The 24,732-nt window shown below is 38.3% G+C and overlaps 1 protein-coding gene across 6 annotated transcripts in view; it reads left to right on the top strand.

Annotated features, from left to right (window-relative positions):
- Positions 1–24,732, top strand: part of LOC129238498 (eye-specific diacylglycerol kinase) — a 149,498-nt gene that overhangs the window by 88,030 nt on the left and 36,736 nt on the right. For 5 of the 6 annotated variants that reach the window (XM_054873534.1, XM_054873535.1, XM_054873533.1 and 2 more), the window contains exons 3-4: positions 13,926–14,064; positions 19,127–19,330. In XM_054873534.1, coding sequence (XP_054729509.1) covers positions 13,926–14,064; positions 19,127–19,330 — 343 coding nt within the window. Of the gene's footprint in view, positions 1–2,449; positions 3,386–13,925; positions 14,065–19,126; positions 19,331–24,732 lie in introns of all 6 variants that reach the window. The other variant, XM_054873539.1, reaches the window with a different exon arrangement.

Raw genomic sequence — 24,732 nt, 5'->3', positions numbered from 1 at the left:
TAACAATATTTTTTTTTAAACAATGAAAAGATTTCAACAGAATACTGTACAATTTTTAGTGGCTATTCTGTATTAAAAATTTTTAAATACATTTTATTAAATAAACAAAAAAAATATATTTCAAAATAATTCACAAGAAAGCTGAGCGATGGCTGTAAATGCCATTGTAAGAAAAATGTCAAAAAAATGTTATAAAAAATTAATAATGATTTATTTGAAAACAAATCCAAAAAGCTATATAATTTTCTGTAGCACTCAAAATTTAATAAAAAATTACGAAAAATTTTTTTTTCGCAAATTATTTCAAAAACAGCTGCACGATTTTCAGTGGCTGTAAGTGTCACAGTATTAAAAATGTCATCACAAAAAATTTAAAAAAATAACAAAATTGTTTTTTAAAATAGTGCAAACATTTCAGAAGAAAACTGTATACCTGTTAGTGCCACTTTCGAAAAAAAATTTAATATAAAAATAACAAAACAAATATTTTAAAAGAAAGCGGTACGATTTTCAGTAGTACTCGCTGTAATAAAAAAGTCAAAAAAAAAATTTATCAAAAAATAACATACAAAAATTTATTTTAATTCAAAGCCATTTTCAGTGGCACTCACTGTAAAAAAATATCAAAAAAAAAAATTATTAGAACATGAAAAAAATTTTATTTGAAAACTATTCAAAAATTGCTGAAAAATTTTCAGTGCCAAAAAACTTTTTAAATCATTTCGCTTTTGCATGCATATTATGCAAATTAACAATATGACGGCCTCAGGAAATATTTCTCAGATTTTTGAGAAAAAAACCGTCAATTAATTGTTAAAAACAAAATCGAAATTTTTGAAAAAAAATCCTTCGATGAGGCATGAGTCTTTTATGTTTTTCAAAAGCAGTATAAATTTTATTAAAATCTACCAAGCTGTTTTTTAGTTACAGTGATCACCTGTTTAGAAAACATAGTTTTGAGAAAACGCATTTAAAAATTTGCTATCCGCACCGGAGCGGCCGCGCGCCCTTTGTTAAGTGTTAAATAACTCGAAAAGTATTTGTCGGATTCACTTCAAATTTTCACACAATATTTTTAAGATTTTATACTTTAAGAAAATGCAAAAAAATAGAGTTCTTTGAAAATTCTGACTACCCCTAACCCCTTAAAAGAAATATTTTCAGGCAGCAAGCAGATTAGGTTCAGAAGTTTAAACTAAAAATATTTTACAAATGCCGCATATTGTGGAATAAAATATTTAAGCAATAGCTAAACAGTGCAGAATAAAAAATCAAAAAATCATCATCTGAATAACTAAATATAAGAATCAAAATTTCTCAGCTTCATTGTTAAGAAATTTTCTTGCACCAAGCATTGCTCTTGATAAACGATCACAAATTTTATGGAAAAATCGCTTTTCGCTCCTCAGTTAAGTTTTTTATATTGTTTTATATATTGGACTGGACTTCTCTAGAAGACAATTAAACTTACGATAGTGCCATGCCAGCAAGTGTTGCCATCGAATATGCCTTGCTGAACACAAATCTTAAATAAATTTCATTAGTATTTCGTTTACATTGCAAATAATACTTTTTCACATTCACAATATTTTTATCTCAGTTCTTTCATTGAGTGGCCTAAGGCACATTTTCATACGTTGCCTTTACACGCTTAAAAATCACGGCATTCGACTGGCACATATTTACCGTTGCATAGTTGTAGTACTTTAGCAGACGGCAGGTGAGAGCAGCGACCGTAGGAATTCACTTGGTTTGCTGCCTGGCTGGGTGGGTTGTTTGTTTTCGCTGATTAGACAACAATGCAAACGCAAATCTGCTGTTCTACAACGAAATACCAGTTGCTGCTTTGTCTGCCACTCCTGCCAAACTTCTTTCCGTACAATTATGAACGCGGCATTAACCCGTAAATGGAGCGTAAATGAAGCGAGAGCGCATCACCAGCGGCATTAAGGAATATTATTGGGAGTGCTGGTGATGGGGTTACGGGCGCCGAGGGGAAATTTTCGATAATTACGACCAAACGAGTTTTTGGGAAATTCTGAATAAAGTACAAGTATAAATAAATATAAATTTAAGTGTTAATTGGGTTTTATTCAGTTGTAAATTCAACGTCCACAGAAATGCCATGAAACTGTTAGCACTCACATACACACACACGCATACATACATGATTACATGTGTAGCTACTTGTACGAGTACGTGGGCTGCGATATGAAATATTCAAATCTTTGCGTCTGTAAGCATGTGACAGCTAATGGCTTAATAACTCTGATAAAGCGTTTTGATTACATTTCACACAAATATATTAAAAGCACCCGTGTATGTATGTATGTGTGTGTATGTATATCTGTAAGGGCATTCGTGCTCTTGAATGAACCTCAATTCTTCTGTAGTTAATGTTGTTGTGACTGTTGCACTGGTTGTTATTGTTTTCCACACAAAAATTTAGATAAAAATCGCGGGTAAATAATAACTGTGAATAAATAAAATGTGAGCGAAAAAATAATAAAACAAAAACTCATAAACAGCCCAGCAGAAAGCAAAACAAAAATCAAATGCGCGAAACTGTCCGTTTGAATGACATGGAAATTAATGAATTTTAAATGACTTGCCTGAACAAAAACAAAAACAAAACACAACATATAAAAAACACAAAAAAATATTTGAAAATCTAAATAAATAAAAATGTGACAAATATTGACAACAACTCAGGGGAAACGGAAAGAAAGTGAAAACACGGCGCCACTAAGCAACAGCTGCCATGTAACGCAAAAACACAAACTAAAAAAATAAATAAAAACCAAAAACGAAAACAAAAACAAAAACAAAAACTAAGATACAATTCCCACGAACTCCCTACAAATTCTTCTGTTTTGGCTATATGACAAGTGTTGGCCGCACGCCATCGGCACAAACAGCAGCAACGAAAAATACATCAACGATTTACAAATAGCCAAACTTGGCAACTTTTCGCTGCACAGTTTACATTTCCGTCACTTCCAGTGCAGAGCCACACTGCTTGGCGACCACATCCAGCCACGACTATGTTTATTTCATATCTGATTTGCGAAGGCGACAGCGAGAGCAGCCACAGCGATACAATGTCCGTGGAGCAATTGCTGCTTGCCGTGCGCGAGGAGACCGAATCGGAGGATGACGACGACGATGATGATGCTGACGAAAGCGAGGGGGAAGGCGCGAATGATCCGAATGCTAGCTGTAGGGAGCCAGATGATGGCAGTGAAACTGAATCCAGTCAAGCGGTGGACGCGGCAACTAGCGGCGCGCCACTCCTTCGCCGCTTCCGGCGCTCTTCCATTGGCATGCAGCGCAAGGCGGCATTTCGGCAAAGGAAATTGGATTCGTTGGGCACATGGCGGAAGCGGTAAGTGTAAGCGATACCAGACGGAAGGAAATAAAATATACATGTCGACAGACATTGACGTACATACATACGTACATAGGATGTGTTATTATGTGTGTACATACATACGCATGTATGTGTGACACGTTCGGGGCAGAATAATTACAAAATTATTAATTTAAGTGAAAACAGAACATCCAATATTGTGTAATACACACTGTGTAACACACTTTTTCAGTACAAAATGAAATCAATTATTTTGTTTTTTTTATATTCTTGTTCACTCCGCTCGGGAGCATAGGGCCTCATCAAGACTCGCCATCGTACACGGTTCTGGGCTGTTGTTTTTATGCCGTCCTATCTGATGCCGATATCTGCTAGTACGCGCAACATCGACCTGCGCCAAGTGATTTTTGGCAGACAGCGACCTCTGCTCCCTTGCAGGTGACTGTACAGTGCCCTTCTCGTGACGCTATCTGATGGTTTTCTAACCTAGAATGCACTGCCTCCCCTATATTTGCAAGCTGCTGATGTAGTTGCGCACCTTCTCAGGCTTATTATGCCACATCACCAATGGACTTAGAGTCGCACCACCTACCTTGCGCGAATCTTCGTCTTGCAAGAGCCACGCATTCGCTCTGGAGCTTCATTATCCAGTTCGCAAAAACGGCAGGCACTTGTTTCTAATATATATTAGCAATTTTAGTTTGCTGAAATTATAACGAATACTACAATGCCTCGTATAGTATCAAGTGAGAGTTCGTCAGTTCTTTTTAACCAGGTGTCGGAGTCTGTTTAATGATCTTCTGAAGGGAAAGGCAGTCGACCTGTACTGGACTCTTCTTCCAGTATCATATGAACTTCTTGTCGTCCCAGTTTTACATAACTAATGGGTCATGGAATTCTAAAGTAGTGCCTGGTTGGTTCAAGTGGTGGTTCATCCAGAATTCAACTAGCGCTTCCGCGCCATTTTGTTCCACATCCTCGTTACCAATTGTTGAATGGTTATAGCGTGACTATATCCAGTCTGTGCGGTTTAAAACCCATATTAGGTTGTTAACATCTAGGCCAGACAATCGGCTAACTTAAACTTCATGTACTGGTACCCAGTCCAAAAAACCACGTTCCTTGCTCCCAGGGTATTGCGCAAAGTTCAGCATTCCTTGACATGTTGGGATGTTATTATGCTAGACTGCAATGCACAAAGACTGCCTGGCTGCCTGACAAACGAAGAAACTCTTCGGCGATGTGCTTCTTCAGAGACGTTCTCTGCAACAGGTATCTATGACATGGGTATCCGGATCAAAGATTACGGCATAACCCCCCAGAGTTATGCTTCTTCGGTCTGCGACATAACACCCCATGGATTAAAGTTCGGCCCAAATACATTTGCACCAGTGCTCTCTGTGCTCTTAAGATTGCTTCCTTCACTATCAGTCCCAATTCTGACGGCGCTGCTGGTAATGAGCGACGTCATTTTGCATAGCCGTATTAGTTTTGCGGAGATACCAAATTCAGGCATCGCGGCATTTAGGCCAATACCTTGTCATACTGTCGAATGCAGCTTTGAAATCGATCTTTCTCACTATTTAACCAGTTCGAGAAGTGTTCTCTCCATTATTTAAGGACGCTCTGGATGTCAGTCACCAGATCGCGTCTGTGTTCTTACAGAAAAACACCCCAGTCTTGAAACCTTCTGTACGCCGCTGAACTTTCGGGTAGCCTCCCAAACTCTTCGCACTCACGAATTTCGGCCTCTTGTTTCTTTCTTCTGATAATACGTCTCTTTTCTCGCATAGCTCGCGTAAAAATATGCGTACAGAATAATTATTTGAAGCCAATTTTGTTGTTGTTTTTTCATACATATTTTTATCTCCGCAACTATTCATCCATATGTAGATACATAGCAATGCTTATAAATTTTAACGAGCTCACTCGCAACCCAATTTACCCATTGCAATTTTCTGCACTCAAACTGGCAGGAATGAGCGTACGACTGAAGCTGCTTCGAAATTCTATAATTCCACGAAAAGCAAAAGCAATGCAACAACCTTCACACGATGCAGCCGGATGTGCAACAGCGGCCTGGTGGCAACAACAACAAAAAGGCAGGGAAATGTGAAATGAAAGAGAAAAAAACGAACCTTTCAACCCATCAATTGCGCTCAACGTGAATGGAAAACTGTCAAATGTATGGAAATCTCGTGAAGAAATGCTTGTCAACGTGGTGTTGCACGTATGCTGACACTCAAACGCCCATACATACATTCTGTTTACATAAAAATAGCACGAGAAAGAAGAAGAAAAACTAAACTCAAATAAGTAGGAACTATTGTTGTCAAGCTGTGTTATTGCCGGGCGTACGCGATGTTTGTGCAACAAATAAATAGACGCATACCTATGCACATATTTATTAGACCCACACATACTCGTACACGTTCATTCAAAGCAGGATGATATTAGCAATGCGCAGTGTTGATTGTGGTGACAGTAACTGGCAACATCAACATCAACAATAACAGTGAGATACATGCCCCAATACCTATGCACGGCTGAGGCAACCTAGCACTGCATCAAACTGTTATAGAACCAGCGCAGAATAAGCTGCTTAGAGGGCGCAACTAGTTCGTGTCTCAATAACGGGCAATGCTTTCAACGATCTACATATTTCGTCAATTATCCCTTCCACCCTATTCTGCCCCTACACTCCAACCGGAGATAAAGGGAATAATGATAAAACAAATACCTCAGCAGTTTTTTGGAACGCATTCTGAACTGGTTCCATTTTAAGCAGCCAATTTTATCGAATGAGCAGTTCTCATCCGAGGCATTTGTGGCGGCTCCCAAACCCAGCGCTCAACCAGATATCATGGAATCCTTCGCTTCCCCACATTAGCTCGCTCTCAAACGGATATTTGTGAGTTATCCAGAGGATACTTGGGAGAAGTCTGGAAGTTATAAGCTGTTTGGACCGTATGCAGAAGAATTGTCCTGAGCACTCCCAAGTGAATGGCAATCAGTGGCTTTCCCCACTAGCGTGGACTTCTACACACGGAATCATCCTACATCATCGGCCTTAACAACCGCACTGTTAGTTCTGCCTTCTACAAACTGGATAAAGAAGAAAGTGAATAGGTCTAGCCAACAACCAAACAGTCGGCGCACTCGCGTATCCGCACCCACGTCATTGTTGACAGTTATAATTTCGAGGTTGTAAAAGACTTCGTACATTAAGGAAACAGCATTAACACCTATAATAATGTCAGCCTAGAAATCCAACGTAGAATCTCTCTTGCCAACAACTTCCTACTACTAAGTATGCAATTGAGTAGTAAAGTCCTCTCTCGATGAACAAAGCTAATACTCTATGAGGCTCTCATCATGCTCGTCTTAACGTATGGCGCTGAAGCTTGGAGGATGGCAACATCCGATGAAATGACGCTTGGAGTGTTTGAGAGAAAGATTCTGCGTAAGATTTTTGGACCTTTACACGCTGGCAACGGCGAATATCGCAGGCGATGGAACGATGAGAACTGTATGCGCTTTACGACGACATAGACATAGCGCAGCGAATAAAGATCTAGCGGCTCCATTGGCTGGGTCATGTAGCTCGAATGAATAGAAACGCTCGAGCTCCGAAAATATTCGATGCATTACTAGCTGGTGGTAGCACAGGAAGAGGAAGACCTCCTCATTATTTTGAAATCTCTGGCCAATGATTATATTCTTTAGTATTTATCCTTCGCCGTTTGGCACATTTACATCAGGATATAAAATCAGAGTCTGGAGTGACACCCAAGCTGCTCTAAAAGCCGTAGAAACCGCTCACACTCCTACAAATATAGTCCAGCAATGTAAGCTGAAGCTAAAAACTCCAACAACAGACAAATATATAAGGCAACGAGCTGGCTAATAAACCGACTTCTTTCGAGCGTCCAATAGGACCAAAATGATATTAGGCCCAGCTCAGCGGAAACAGCCAGCTACCTCAAAGCTGTCATTAATAAAACTCAGCAAAACCGTTAGAGCACTCTTCACACCTGCAAAACAAACAAGTTATTCCTGAAAAGGCTTGCAGGGTAGTTGCGAAATTTTGGGGAGCGTAGGTTCGAATCTCCATGAAGTACCAAAATGAAGATAAAGTTTTTCCTAATAAGGTCGCCCCTCGGCAGGCACAATGGACCTACGAAAGGTCTCAGGGTGTCGTTGCGACAGACACCCTACCTACCTCGGCAGGCAATGGCAAACCTCCGAGTGTATTTCTGCCATGAAAATGTCCTCATAAAAAATATCTACCGTTCGGAGCCGGCTTAAAACTGTAGGTCCCTCCATGTGCGGAACAACACCTAAAAAGGTTGTAAGTGGCAATTATGTATATAATGGTGCTCACCCTCTCTCGCTATCCTTCAAGTCCTCTTTCTAGCCCATAAGTGGAATGGGCAATAAGCATTGCCTAAATGCTTGGAAAAATTTAGGCCATCCACAATTCTATTCCTTCATTCGCGGTGCTGTGAATTGTCCCTAAGTCGTCCGTTCTCACTATTCCTCTCCGACTTTAACATTCACAAGATGAGCGGCATAGCACAAGCTTTCCCACTTCGCAGTCATTCTGCAGCCTTATTGGACTAGTGTTTAGCAGGCTGCCCTTTCTTTTTAGTAGAGCGAATGCAAAAGGTAACCTAAAGCACTGTCGTGCCGCATTGTTGGCAACAGTACAAACACCATGGCGGTATGGTGTGGTATGCCAATCAACGAGCAGACTGCTGGCAGGCACCTTGTTTTGTTGACTGACTGCTTACCCGCCTGTCCAGTGGTTGTCCAGCTGTCTATCAAATTGTCCTATTTGCGTGTCGCCCATGAAAGTGGCTCATATTTCACTATCCATTTCAGAGATGGTGTCATTGTTGCAATATTATTGCGCTTTCAGTCTGGTGTTTCTTGTTTTTTAATTTTCCCTTTGCGGTCACAAATGGCATACTGTCGTCCTCGAGGCGGTACGGACGATGTTCTCGCTATTGCCATGGCAGGATGATTGGTGTTGCACACAATGCTGTATACTATGCATAATATTTTTGCGTACCTATGTATGGGTGTATGTAAACGTATAGGGTTATTCAATAGGTGCGCTTCAACTTTTTTCCGATAGAGAGGGCGAACGACGCAATATTTTTTATTTTTCGCTTGTCATTTGTAAACTTCATTAGTATACATTTCATCATGGAACGCTACACACTTGAGCAACGATTGCAAATCGTGCAAATTTTTTATGAAAATATTCGTTCTGTTGCTGCTACTTTAAGAGCATTACGGCCATTTTACGGTCCATTTAACAAACCGTCCCGTTTTGGGGTTATGTGAAGTCATTGGTCTACAGTAACAAGCCGGCGACGATTTGTGAGCTCAGAGCCAATATTGAACGCGAAATTGCTGAAATTTCGGCCGATTTATGCAAAAGAGTGGTCGAAAATTGGGTTCAAACCGTTTGAGTTTTATTCAAAAAAGTTCAAAAGTTGAAGCGCTCTTACTGAAAAACCCTATATAAGAAAATTTTGAATAGGTGAGTAGATATACAAATTACAAATGCGTCAAGTTGAGGGTAATAGCAGAATAAAAAAACAAAAAAGGATGTTTTGGATTGTTTTTCCTCATTCTGTGCCCTTAAAGTACTCGGAGCGACTTTCTCAACATCATCAAATTTTAACATTGCAACTCTCTCTAAAATGCCGATAGGCGCTTTTTCATTCTAGCAAAAGCCTTTTAAACTCACGGGCCGTTTTCTCACCTGCCTCTTAATGGGAGGATCAAAAAATAGGCAGTTAAATTTGTCGACTTGATAAATTCGATTTCATTTTCTCAACAACCGGCTGAATATTTATTTAGCACTAGCGAATATGTGGCAGCACTAAAAAGAGATAGAAAAAATTGCCGAAATAAGTAGACAAATAGTAAATACTGTGGTTTGTGAGAATTGAAGTTTGTGAGGTTTGTGAGATTTGTGAGATTTGTGAGATTTTAAAAACATCATCAGAAATTATTAATCAACGAAAGAAAAAGAGAGGCAACAACTTCATTTCAGACGAATAGGTGGTTCTTCTTGAGTGAGAATAAGAAGTCGGATTCACGGATTTCGCTTTTACAATATTTGTAAATTATTCTTCCGTTTTGAGTTAAATTGCACGGCAATCCTGTTCATCAGAATAAATAAGAAATTGAGTTTCGTCAATCCGAAATCTCTTAAGCCGGCCATACACATACAGTTTCAACTGATAGTTTAAACTGTACAATTCAACTGTACAGTCTAACATCCACGTGTGTGGATATTTCAGTTTCAGTTCAATTCAACTCTACAGTTGAACTGAGACAAATGAAATTTTCAATTTTTTAAACTGAAAGTTTAAACTGATTATTACGTGTGTGGGGGTTCGCTGTACATTTCTCAGTTCAATTAAGAGGAGGTGTGTTGTATTCTGTGGTATTCCTTTTTAAAAGTATAATTTTCGCGTAGTTAAGATGGCGCGTAATAAACCTAATCAAATAATTAGCGATTTTATTGAAATGTATCGATCGGAACCTTGTCTTTGGCAAGTAAAGAGTCATGATTATCATGACCGTATGAAAAAAGATAATGCATATACCAAATTAGCAAAAAAATTGGACGAAATTGAACCTGGTGCTACGAAGAAATCTGTTATTAATAAAGTGAACAGTTTGAGATCTGCAAGTAATTGAGGAATTCTAATGGTTCTTCACGTGATTCTCTCAATAAATTTATGTCTGAAGATTGATTTCGCCTTTGTAACCACTTTTTACACCATTGTTTACGCTTTTTCGATTTTTTTCTATTTTTTAATAAGATAAAAAGTAAAGCGAAATGGGCGATATCGTCTTGCTTCTTCGAATCCATTGCCAAAACTGAAGAATTGAACTGTATGTGTGTTTGCTTCAACAGTGTACAGTTTCAACTGACGGTTTAAACTGTTCAGTTTAAACTATCAGTTGAAATTGTATGTGTATGGCCGGCTTTAGGGAGCTCCTCATATACCGTCTTTTTCCGAAAAGAAGGCACTGTCTTACTTTCTTTTTTGGTCCAAAATAAATTTATTCAATTACTGTCATGTCCTCTTCTTCTGGAATATCGTCATAAAAAAAATTCTGAATTATATTCTGATTTTCGTCCGAATCTCTTATGTCTTGCGACGTAGCTATCGTTAAATGAATACTTCTTGTTTGAGTAGCCTGTTCGCAGTACCTTGGAAACATTACTACCAGTTATTTTGTCTCATAAATTTCTTACCCAATTCACGACTTCTTGTAAGCCTGGCTTTACAAACTTTCCTCGTTGATTTCTCACCATTCTGTTTTCAATATATTCTTTGATTTCCATCCCCAAATGATCCCTGAATGAATGGCTTGTTTATTGCTATGACAAGTGTCTAGAAGTAACCAGTGATTCCTGCCGCAATCATTATTTGATAAGTCTTCGCCTTAGCAAGAAAGTTTTTCATGTCTTTACCGCGGTGAGTACTGGCTGAATCCCAAACTACTAGTAAACCTCTATTCTGCCCCTCAACAGTGGTAGCAGTATAAAATCAACCCACTTTTTTATAACTGCTTGGGCGCACCATCACTTTCAATGACATAAATTCCTGAAACACGTTGAATCTGGTCTTTTTTACCTTTAGTACATTAAGAATGGCGATACTTTCTCTCTAGACGAATCGCCAAAATTCAGGTAACACGTGCACAATCGTAACCAATGAGACAGTTCATTTCGTTTAAGGAATTTCTCCAACCAGTGTGATGATGCTTTAAATTCTTCTGTGGATATATCAAATGCAATTGCTGTTTGAAGGCAAAGCCACTGCTCTCTTTCCTTCAATCCATTCCCAGATGCAGTCTTCCAACTCAGAAAATAACGGCTGTCGACCTGATCGAACTCTGCGTTTTTTCCCATTTCCTTGGTCCATCAGTTGACACAGGTAATCGTAGTCTGCAGTCTACGAACCATACAGAGAGCGAGCAGCTTCTCATTACAGAAAGCTAATGCAAAATTATTCACTTTATTTTTAAATAAAATTACTTATGAGGAAATAATCAGACTTACAAGACTGAAATAGATGAACGTTGTATACCTGCACTGTCGCTCAATGTAGACTGCTGCCTTATGTTGTATTTTTAAGATAAATTTCAAGAATTAATTATTATGTCTTATTTTACAAAAAGTTCCGAAAATCACGATAGGGCTTATTCTCGGAGGATGTCTTATTTTCGGAAAAAGACGGTATGAACTCTTCAAAATATTACACTCAACTCTCAAAGGTCCTCTCTGACATATGACGCTCTGAGGTTTCTACAAACGTTTATTAACCATCGCAATCTATTATAACAACAGATCATCACCGAAAATAATTCAAACCTGGCATTCACAGATTAATAGGAGGCGCTAGAGCGAACTCTTCTAAGCTAACAAAGCCTTGGCTCTCGAATTTTGTGGGAGCTTTTATGTACTCCTTTAAGATGTGCAAAACTACAGCGAATGTCTTTTTACGTTCGACAGAAAGGAAGAGTAACAACTAAACAGTAAAAAATACGAAAGGATGAGCGTACCAGCTGGTGTGGTGCCGTGTGGTGTATTCTCTTTTTTTAAACAAAAGATAAATTATAAGGAATATCTTCATATAAAGAAAATTCGAAACTCAGTCCGAAGGAACTAAGAAATTAAAACAAAATATTGTTTAACTTTTTTAACGAAAATTGTCAAAAATTTTAAAGGGTTAGGGGTAGTCAGAATTTTCAAAAAATTGTATTTTTTTCATTTTCTTAAAGTATATATAACATCTTAAAAATATTTTGTGAAAATTTGAAGTGAATCCGACCAATACTTTTCGAGTTATTCAACAATTAACAAAGGGCCCTCGGGCGCTCCGGAGCGTTCGAAAGCAAGTAGCTGGATGCTGCACGTATGAAAGTGGCAGATAAGCGCGCTAACTCAACTTTAAATGCATTGTTCTCAAAACCATGTTTTTTGAACTGGTGATTACTGTAACTTAAAAACCGCTTGGTAGATTTAAATAAAATGTATACTGCTTTTAAAAAACATAAAAAACTCGTGACTGATCGATTTTTTTTTAAGAATTAATTGTCGGTTTTTTTCTCGAAAATCTGAAAAATATTTCCACTTAATTTTCAATTTTCGATAAGTAACAAGAATATCTATTAATAAAACTAATTCTTTTTGTCCGATTGATTTTAGACGAATCTCCAAGGACTTGTGATGATCACCGCAAGGGACTTTTGTAGAAACGGGCTCCACACAAACCGCGATAACTTTTAAAATTATTAAATTTTTCTTTTAAATTCTACTAAAGTCAAGTCGAAACATGATGTATTAATGCTATGTTTTTATTTTTGTAAAATAAATCAATTGACTAGTAAAAAAAAATTATTGAAAATCATCATTTTTTCGGACTTCTGACTAACCTAACCCCTTAAAAAGGAATTAAATAATTCAAAATTTTCTAAAAATTGTCAACTGATCGTGAAACTTATATATACTATATGTATATATAAGTTCCTAGCGTTCCGTTAAGAAGCTAATGGCCATAACTAGTTTTTTCCGGACTGTTCTTTCATTTGCATGGACTTTGATCTCATTGCAACTTAGCTGGAGATTCTCCATTTCGATTTCCTGCTGTCTTCTCCAGGTATGAGCAGGCCTTCCTCTACGTCTGATACCTTGTGGGTTCCATGTAATGGCTCGTTTAACGATTTCGTCGGGTGGTTGGCGTAGCGTATAGCCAATTCGATTCCACTTGCGTTTTACAATTTTTGTTTTGATCGGCTGCTGTTATGTCAAGTGCAACAGGTTGTCATTTGTTATTGTATTGGGCCAGAAGATTTTGACAGAAAGCTCACTGAATCGTTGACTACTTTTGAAATGAAATCAAGAAACAGAATCGGAATATGGCATGTTAGAACGCTTATGGAACCATCACGCATCGAGCAATTATGCAAAGACTTCTCCAATTACAACCTTCTTTTGCTCGGCCTTTCCGAAACCCACTCACAGCAGCGCAGGCTAAAACCAGCAGCGTTGGTTTCCTACTGGCCAAAGTCGCCCGCAAAATGTTTATCATCAAACCCTATGAATCTACTAAATTACAGAAAAACCTTCCCTGAAGCTGCTCAAGTCAACTTGAGAAAAAATTTAGTAAGATTAAGAGTAAGATAGTAATAACGTTTTCTGTTGACATTTGGTTCAAACTCATTCAATCCTTAAAGTTTTTTTGAAAAAGTTTTTAATATTCATTCGCTTCTGTATTTGTATTTTATTTTCATATAAATACTTTTTTTGAAAAAGTTTTTAATATTCATTCGCTTCTGTATTTGTATTTTATTTTCATATAAATACTTTTTCCCGAAAGTACGATTTTCGACTTAAGCGTTTATTGCATTTGCCTACCCGTGCGAAAATTTTTCGAAAACTATTTTTATGAGTTCACACAGCATTCAAATAGCTTTATTAATTTTATTTCATTTCTATTTTTATTTCTCATTGCAGACGATCAGCGTCGGCGAGTAATGCACGTCGACCTATACGAATTGTGCCCGACTGGACCGAGAATGCGGTGCAGGGTGAACACTTCTGGAAGCCCACGTCGGCTTCTGGCGATTTATGCTGCTTGAATGAGGAGTGCATTGTGAGTATAAAAACAAAAAAAATTGTATAAATTGTTTAGCTTAATCTTTTTTATCGCTCATTTCTACATAATAACACTTTGCAGCAGAGCTAATTACCTGTATCCATACAGTTTCACACCTAACCTAACGAAATTTGGCTGCTGTGGCAGTAATCAGACTAAGAGCCTTAAATTCAATTACATTATAGAAATCCATTTAAAATGTGAACTCGCGCACAATGAAGCGGCGCAAAACAATTTAAATCAATTACAAAATTGTTTCATGTAATTCACTTATTGCATGTTTAACACACATTAATTGTTGGTACGCTTACACGCATGAAAGCACGCACGCATCCCTGCAGAGAAAATTTGACTTAGTGAAACTTATTTCTCGTGTCGACTGTGACCTCCCGTGAATTCACTATTTCTTAAGAGCAAAATTGTGAAGACCTTTTTAAGTCAACCTTCAATAGGAAGTGTCTTTAGTACCTGCCAACTGGAGTATTGAAAGTGTCATGAAACTCGAAGTTTCGCACCATGCCATTCCTGGAGTATTTGGCGAATAAAAGGAAATGTGATGGGTATGAAAGTCAGTACATTGATACAGCCTTAACGACTTAAAAGCAACTTTCAAAACTACAAATAATACGTTTGAAGATTTGAAAATTTTGAAACCAGTGATTCGCCCCAGATACCGTAACAGCCGGCCTAAATCCACACTTCTGATAGTAACCATAAAAGAAATATATTTTTTTTTATCAACGGCAGTCAATGGCAAACCGCCAAGTGTATCTCAGTCATGAAAACATCCATCTGTAGTTTGGAGGCGGCATATTTTCTACACAGATACACACAAAAATTACAGCAATTGCAAATTCACATACAGCAGGTGGCGAAATGAAGTTGTCAACGAAAGTGCCAAAAATAAAAATAATCTGTTACTCGCTACGTCTTTGTTGTAATATATAAGGCGCCTTCAGTTTGCCACTTCTCTGCTCACAATGATTGGGTTCTGTCCGCTTGATGAAAAATTTTAGAGCAACAGCAAAGTTGTCGCGCAAGATTCGCCGCTAGAAAGTATGGTTATTCCTCAAAATGGTGGTCTGAGTGACACAGCTCAGACCCAATTAGCACAAAAGATGTTGATACACTACTTATGGAACCACTGCTTTTATTTGACTATGAGTCTGCCTATGTCGTCTATTTTCTTTTCTACACTTTCCTTCAAGTTAACCATCGAGAATTCCCCCAGCATTCTATATCGTAGATTACCCAGACTTAGGCACTCTCACAGATAGTGAAAGACTGTTTCCTTAGATTCTACTTGAGTGCAACTTCTACATCTATCGTTGTACGGCCACCCCATCTTCCTCCATGGTCTCCCAAAGGCCAGTAGCCGGTTATTGTTGACGTAATTCTGAATATGTCTGCTCGTGGCTGTCAACGGCCTGCTTTTGGAATAGTGAGAAGACCTCCCTTTTGCGCAAGCCTTGAGGACAACCTTTTTCTACCGCTTCGGGTTCGTTAGAGGATGCCCCTATTTGCCAGTTCATCAGCTTGCTCATTTTCTTCTATGTTCCTATAGCCAGCTACCCAGATGAGAGTGAAGTCTGTCGTGCGCGTTCTTCGTTGCATTGTCTGACGGTTTTTGAATTCGATATAGGTGACTTTAAATCTAAGGGGGCTACTTGATTATCTGAAAAAAGAGGTTGTCTGTAAAGTCGGTTTACTGACGATAGTTTAACGTGACAACGTCATAAGAAAATACTGATGGAATGGTTGCATTTTTCAAAAGAAAATTTTAATTTTGTTTGTTTAAAATACGCTTGACTTGTTTACAGTAGCACAGAAAACAAACTATGTGACATATCACGCTGAAATTTGCCATGTAAACTTATAACAGTCCTACCAAAAAACAAAAAAATTATTTTTGCCATATGTCATCCGTGGACCGTTTTATTGATACCGTCTCGTTCATATTTGAGTAGAAGGTATATGGTGACTCAAGTAGGAGAGAGCCAGGTGTCGAACGTTGCCGAACGCGGAGGCCGATCGTGCCTCTTTGTCGTTCGTTCCGCGCTCCCGCTTACAGTTCAACGCCGCATGAGCAAGGTAACGCCGCATTTTTTGGTGCGTGCAGCCGGCTACATCGAATTATAAGACCTTATCACGTCAAAAATGCATACTTCCGCTAATTGATTCTCATGCAAGCTTCCCTCCTATCGCAATTTCCCAGGCGAATACCTCATAATATGTACTGATATTATAATTACAATTTTCAATGCAAACTGTCTTTCAAGAGTTCATCCTTTTTTTGTGTAACAAATATAAAATAGGTCCGAGTATGCCTTGAGGGACGCCTACATTATTTTTCTTTGTGTTTGGTCGTGCCTGTTCATGCTTTATTCGAAAATACCGATCATTGATGTAGGCTTCTAGTAGACCTTTAAACTGCATCGTAATTATTGTTTTCAATTTGTAACATATATAAGTCCCTCTTACCAGACTTTGTCGAACGAGTGTGCGTCATCGCGGAAAATGGCGGAGCAATCGCATTTTTCTCCAAAGCTTTTTCTACTGTATGGACTAGTCTATGCACTTGGCCTGTCGTAGAATGAATTTCTCTAAATCTGAATTGGTGAGCAAGTATGGCTTCTTGAGCGCGATAATTTCTTTTAAGCGGGTAGCAAATAGCTTCTCAAAAAGTTTTTCCAACAGTGGAAGTAACAAGATTGGACGAAATGAGGCTGCATCATTTGCATTTTTTCCTGGTTTGGGAGTTATTATAATTCCCGAGAATTTCTATTGCAATGGTATAGATTTTAAACGAATGCATGCATTCCTGGCCATTCTTAATTTACCCAAGGTGGCAGCTGTTACGTTTCCTACAACTTCAGTTGTAATCAGATCAAAATCGGGGCTTTACTTTCAGCTTTGAGATTTGAGAAATTATTTCCAAGGGCGTAATTATGTTCAATTTCGCAGGATTCTTGAACAGCAGAAGGTGGAATAAAGCTACCAACTATTTCATTGGGTTGAAATATTCTTTCGAAGTGTTGCGCGAAAACTTCAGCCTACTCGATATCGCTTTTTGCCCAAACTTGAAAGTTATTTGCGTTTTTAATTGCCAGATTGTGGATGATTTTGTTCGCTGTGGCTTTTCAAAGAGAATATTCGGATTTCTTATCAGTATTTTGTTTTTGTGTTCTTATAATGTGTCTTTGCGCACCTTATAAAATTAATTTTAATTTACAAGGGTAGACTACATTTGTCCGTTTGATCTAAGTTTTACTGAAATGAAATGCTTTTTCTGAATTCCACAAGTGTAATTGTTTGCACCTCCTATATGAATGCTCCATTTTGACACCTACTATACATATGTAAGTATGTATCTGTATGCATATAACAGTAGTAATTTGACAGCGCAAAGCAGAGTTTGTGAAAATGGCGAATGCGGAAATGTTGCACCCACACACAACAGGACCTTCCTGAGTAAAATGTATCGCATGAAGGTTTAACATTCATATTTAGTAACTACGCATTCGCGTGTCATATTCATACCCATCTTCATTATTCTTATGCAGGATATTAGCTCATTGCACGCATAAACCGAAGGACAAAATCGGCTACTCACAAACCGCCAAAGAATTCATAAACTAGACATTTTGCTCGGAATATTCATTTGTATATAAGTTTATAAATGTAATCGCATATAAAGGATGGCGCACGGAACGGAATAGACTTGTGGATAGCCGGAAATATCTCAAAAAGTTAACCAATATTGTCAATTGTACTTAAGACCAGTAGAGAGGATTTAAAACATAGCGAATGGACAGGTTGGGCGGAAATTCATTTCGCCTCCTGCAAACTTTCCAGATTTTTTTTTTTAATCTTAGTAGTTTATTGAGGGAAAGAGAATATAGCGCGTCCATTCTCAATACAACTAACTCAAAAATATACCAGCGAAGTCGGGCGTGAGCTTGTAAATCTTAGAAAGCCTCTGTTGACCATATGTCGTACCCATGGATTGTGCACCGTATTCAGTTCTATCCGGACACGTAGCTCACTCATACTTACTACTAGGAAGAATTTTGCTGCCACTCTGTCCGGGCCTTTCAGAAATCACTTATTTGTTTTGCAGTCGGGACTGCAGGACTGCATCAACGGTCGTCATAGATTTTATTAATGAAAGCTTTGATACAATCGGTCATTCCCGCTCTGCTTGAGCCTGAAATTGGTTTCGGTCCAATTGGACGCACAAAAGAACCGTAGTCCACCAATTGGTCAGTTTCGGCAGTTCGTGGCCTTGAACATCTAGCTAGACAGGTGACTTTGGAGAGAGTTTCATCGCAAAACGAGAACATGGGAATTTCCTTGAGAATCTGTGGTCTACTCCTGGAAAGATGAGTCTTGCGTCAACTCAGTTAGCGCTGGGATAGTGCACAAACGTGCAAAGTCGCGAGATCCTTCTGGCCACGGGTAGATCGGCGACGCTCGATGGAACTTCTAAGGCTAACAAAGCAGCAGCTCTTGAATTTGGTAGGTATCCACACCGGACCTCCACTAAGTGTCCATGCGGTGTGACTTGGGATTGCTTTAAGTCCTTTTTGCAGAAGCTGTCGGGAAGATGAGGTGGAGTATTTTCTCAGCACTTTCTTCTCAGCTACCCTGCTCTCGTCGGGCAAATATTCAGACATCTGAACTCTCACTTTTTTGCTACACCTGCGGATATTGCTTTGGATATACTCTAACTCAAAGGGTGATTAATTTTGTGTCACCTTGTACAGGTATATCTTACAATATAACAGATTTCAAGAGATAGAATCTATAAACATTTAACGACATCTCTTTTCATACTACATCCCGTAACTGATAATTGCCTCTACATAGGAAGAATTAAAATTTAATGAAAACTGCTCAGAAAAATATTTTTTTATTTTTTTAGTGAACCTTTTCGTGGCGCCAAAGCCGTCATTACTGAAAATATTTTCACTTTATATAAAAAAAAGAAAATTTAAATATCACAGCCGCAGATTCTATTTACTCACTTCATTACATTTTTTTTTATTTTCGCCAACAGAAAAGTGGTCAACGCATGAAGTGTTCGGCCTGCCAATTAATTGCGCATCAAAATTGCATTCCAATCGTCAATGAAAAGACTCAATTAGCGTGTAAGCCAACATTTCGAGACGTAGGCGTAAGACAATACAGGGAACAATCAACGACGCATCACCACTGGGTGCATCGCAAGATGGAAAAGGGCAAATGCAAACAGTGTGGAAAGGTGAGTACTATAAATGAGTTAAAATTGGACACATAAATCATAATTATCTGGGGATTTGTAAGTGAGTACCAAAGAGTGTATGAATAGTAAAAATAATAAATATTTAATGCAAACTGAAACTTGTAAGCAAAAGTCATTAATTAACAGTGACAAGACAATTAACCGGAAAGCACTTTAATCTGTGGATTTCCATACTCGGTAATAAATACGTTTATACCGCTGGCTGCTTTTAATGGAATTTCAGATATTGAATTTTTAAAGCTCATAAGCCATGCTGCACACTGTAGCGAGTAGTGAGAAAAACCTTGGTACGAGGTTATATTAAAATATTAGCTGCAGCTTAGATGATCAACTTCAAGAAAAAACTGCTATATCATAGAAGTTGTAGGACCTGAATGTAAGATGCAACAGCCAGCACCTTCGCTTTGAAAGTTCTACTTCCTCAAAAATATATTAATTTGGGGAAAAATAAATCCTTTATTTTTGCGTAAAATTCAAGGCTTTATATAGGATGTTTCGGATTGTCCGATTTGTGTCAAATATGCACAGATTTTTGTATAATTCGTTACCACTTGAAAGGTAGCTTCATAAAGCGTCTCTCATAGAAGTCTTGGTGCTTATTGGCGATAAACTCCAATAATCGATTTTTGCAATCGTTTTTGGATACCATTTTCTTATCACTCAGGAAGTTTTGCAAGGATAGAAAAAGTTGGTAATCGTTTGGTGCCACGTCCGGACTATATAATGGAGTCACTGCAGACGTATGTGGCCTTGCGTTGTCCTCATGGAACACAACATCCCTTCTGTTGGCCAATTCTGGTCATTTCTGGTCACTCGCTAGCTTCAAACGGTCCGGTTGTTGACAATAGAGCTCTGAGTTTAGTGCTTGACCATACAGAAGCAACTCATAATAAATAATTCCTTTCAAGTTCCACCAAATACACAGTAAAACCTTCGTGACCGTTAGTCCTGGTTTCGCCACCGTTTGAACTGCTTAATCACGCTTCGACTGCAATCGTTTTCGCAAAATATTGTAGTATGTGACCCATTTCTCATCCCCAGTCACCATCCGTTTAATGGGTCAGGGTTTTGCAGATGGAAATCGATCGATCTATCGTGTTTTTTTGGTGTTAATTGGTGTGGCACCCAAACATCGAGCTTCTTCTTTGCGCAAATGATTTAAAACTGTTTTATGGTCGATCTTAAGCTCCTGGGCGAAGCTACGACTGCTAACATGTCGGTCAACTTCGATTATTTCTGTGGTTTTATCGACATTTTCTTTAACATCAAAAATGCCTGAACACAACCGACGAAACCTAAATTTCACGTGCTTAACTGTTACAGCATCAACATCATAAACACCATTCACAATTTCAGGAGCCTGTCTTGCATTTGCGCCTAGGAAAAATTACATAAATCGCACCGCAACACGATTATATGATGGCGACTTTTTTTTGCTTATGCAATCAAGTAATAAGCAAACTGAAAGGACAAAGAGATATAGGTATATATAAAAAGTGGCGCAAAATTAGCCACTCAATTCTGTTTTTGAATAGCTTTTTTGCATTTTATTTTTAGTTATAGAAATCTTTATTTTGACCTTCACGCACTCCATTGCTTGTCTGTTTGTATACTGCAGCTGTCTAACTCAAGTGCCATGATTGGCGTACGACGTCATTTGCAAAAATTATAATTCTTTCGATAGAGTGATTAATTTTGTGCCACTCACCAGAAGCCACGCCATAACACCAGAAGAAAAGGAAGAAAATTTAAATAAAATCAGATTTTCTTCCCTTCTATTAATTAAAGTGATAGCAATGCTGCTGGGCTTAACAGTGAAAAATATTTGTATATATATAAACTGTGCCCTACTCATATAACTACTGTATACAAAATTTGCTTCGTGCACAACCACTTCTTCTAATTTTATCACTCCGCTTTATGGATTCACACCACTGTGCGTTGCACTTGCCATTTTCTTTCCGAATTGTTATTTGCAGCTCGTCTGCTCGTTTATCCCATAGCCTCTTGGTATTTCAACCGGATTGCACGGAATTTAATAATAAACACCCCATTGGTAGCAACATCGATTGCATTAACACTGCACTAAATAATAATACAAAGCAGGTAATTGAAGTTTAAGGCAACAACTGCATGGAATGGCAAATGTTTCATGCAACGAGGTTGACCAAGAGAATTGCACATTTTCTCGAATATTAAAAATACCTGCACGTCCAGGATGTCCGACTGCTGTATTGTCGATTAACGATACCTGATGATGGCAGCAGCAACAACAAAAGCAATGGCAACATACAAAATAATAGAGAAACCAAGGAGCGATGTGAGGCAACTAACAGCTTAAGTGAATAGAAAGAAAAAACTTGAAAAGCTAATACCAGTGCGGACTTAGTACAAACACTGATGAGTAACTGTACATAGACATGTGCATGCACGCACCATTATAAGTGCTCGGCGTATACACTAATACATACATATATACAGTCATGGACAGAGAAATACCGCACTTCGCCACAATGGTATATAATGAGGATTATTTCCACTGGATGGCTTAGTGAAACAATTAATTTTGCATAGATCTATAATTTTATTTCATAATCATTATTTTATAATCAAATTATTTTAGTATTAATAATTATCACGGTAAATACAAAATAAAGTCCAACATAAAGAAGACTGGTGTTATAAAAATGTTTTTGATGGCGCCATCTTTTTAATGAGTTAGTGCGTTGGAAGCTAGAGATGCTAGCTGACTTTCAGTGAAGGCTTGGTGACATTCGGTTCAGTGGAAGCGAAGTTATTTTGTCTAAAGTGTCAGTATGTTTGTGTCATCGGTACAAAAATGAGTTTCGAACAAGAAGTTAATATGAACTTTTTGTTTTAAAATCGGTAAAACGTTTACCGAAACATTTGATTTGATTAAAAAAGTTTATGACAATGATTGTCTATCTCGTGCCAGAGCTCATGAGTGGTTTACACGTTTCAGAAATGGCTGTGAGAACATAAATGGCATTGAACATACGGGCCCATACGCCCAAAATCAGTAACCACCGAAAACTTCATCAAAATTGTTCGTAAATTGATCAAAACTGAGCCGAAATTCATGGAATCGGAGTTGAAGTCTCCAAAACATCGATTTATCGCATTTTAACTCATAATTTGGGCTTACGGAAGGTCTGTGCACGTTTCATTCTGCACAAGTTAACTGAGGACCAAAAATTGTTCAGAATTCAACATTCGAAAGACTTCATTAAAGAGCCGAGAAAATACGAGAACTTCCTTTACAATATTGTAACTGGTGATGAAACGTGGTGTTTCCAACCTTAACATGAAACTAAGCGTCGTCAAAGTGCCAAATGGTATAGTCCCCAGACGAGCCAGCACCCAAAAAAAAGGAATTTGGCGGAGTCAAAAATCAAGTCGATGCCCACCATCTGCTTTTACGATTCCAAGGGAATTGTCCACAAGGAGTTCGTACCAACAGTATGGTTTTACATCAATGTAATTTTCCATCTTGGCGTTTTGAAGCGCCCGTTGCATCGCATTCGCGAATTCGCCCTGAATACCGCGAAGGAGGAAGCTGGCGCTTATTGCATGAAAATGCACCATCTCATCGATCCACTCTTGTGACTGATTTTTTGATTAGAAATCGCATTTTAACCATCAATCACTCACCGTATTCGACTGATATGGCTCTCTGTGACTTCTACCTATTCGGTAAATTGCATTTGGCCATGAAAGGAAAACGTTTTGCGTCCGTAGATGCCATCCAACAGGCTTTTACCAACATCCTAAAGCACTTTCCGGATTCCGGTCAATGACCTGAAAGACTCTTTGGAAAAGCTTTTAGATCGCGCAAAACAGTGTATCGAGGCCAGAGGGGAATATTTTGAATAAATAAACTCGAAGTTATCAGAATAAACTTCCTGTCGTTTCTATTTTAGCTCAGTTTTGTTTATTTTTTACTTCACCTTGTAAATAACATTTCAATATCTGCAATTATAAGGAGTTCGAAAGATGAAAATTTTTGGCATTTTGTACTGAGCACTGAAATAGCGCATTTTTTTATCTGCAGGAAAAAGCAGAAATTAGTTATTTCAAATTCGTTAAATTTCTTTTTTTCATTGCTTACCCGATTAATATTTTGTTGCGCATCCATTATTTCTTAGAACTGCTTTACACCTGCGAGGTAAACTTTTGGCATCTCTCCAAAGGAATAAAGTTCCCTGCTTCTTGTACTCTTTTCTATAGTTTATTGGTATTTTTAAATTTTTTTTTCCTAACTTTGACCTTAATATCGTACCGCAGATTTTCAGTGGGGTTAAATTCGGGGCTTTGTACTGCTGGACAATCCTGAACTGCAATTTTTTCTTTGGAAACCTAATTTTTCACCACTTTTGTTGATTGCTTGGGGTCGTTATCATCCATGAATAACCAGTCTGGTGGCGTGAACTTGAACGGATGTATCATATTTTTTGCAAATATAAAGCCAAGCAAACTTATCCATATGACCATTTACTATCACTATTGGTCCAACTCCATTCCCAGAAAATGATCTACAAATTTTCACGTTACTCTCCTCATTGTGCTTTACGGTCTCGGTTTGGTACCAGGAATTGAACTCTTCCTTCTTTTGCATGATGAACACAAGCCTTCCCACCAGGACCAGTCACACTAATTTTTTTTTTTGTCGAAACATACTCGCAAGTACAGCACTCAGACAACATTAAGTCCAGTGTACTGCGCTGGGTTCCCTTTTTAATTTTCTTTAAATCTACCCGACCTCCGAAGAAATCTGAGCATATCTTGTGATGCCAAGAAGCCAAAGTGGTCGCTTCTTAACAAATCAGTGTCAAAGACCTCAAGCCTGATTCGAGCGAAGGCTGAGCAGACACAGAGAAAGCGGTCCGCCCTCTCAACCTGCTCTCCATATGCTGGGCAGAGTTCACTGTCCGAGATGCCTACCCTTGCCATGTGCTTCGCCCATAGAAATTGGCCCGTCATCAGTCCAACCAGCTGCCTACAATCCCTTTTGCTTAATGACAGGAGGATCTGCGGCAGTCGGTCGTAAATTCTTACTTTTAATAGTTTTTCATTTCACTTATTTTTAATATTATGAATTATTTGTGACCGTTTTAAATTATTTTGTACTCTATACAGTCTGTAAAATTGTTAAACCATGGACTTAAAAAATAAATAAATAGTCGACTCATCTTGTCGCCCCTATCCATGTAATTACATACTGATGGGCCTGACCCAGTTCTATTGGGCTGTGCCGACATTTTCTGCTCATTTATATTCAAATACGGCTAAATTCTAACCACTGAGTTGAATGTGCAACATTTTTTTTACATTGGTAAACCAGGCTAAAAACAGTTCCTGCT

This window comes from Anastrepha obliqua, chromosome 2 (assembly GCF_027943255.1).
Source record: "Anastrepha obliqua isolate idAnaObli1 chromosome 2, idAnaObli1_1.0, whole genome shotgun sequence".
In the NCBI taxonomy this organism is placed as follows: Eukaryota; Metazoa; Arthropoda; class Insecta; order Diptera; family Tephritidae; genus Anastrepha; species Anastrepha obliqua.
This window is presented reverse-complemented; position numbering and strand designations above follow the sequence as displayed.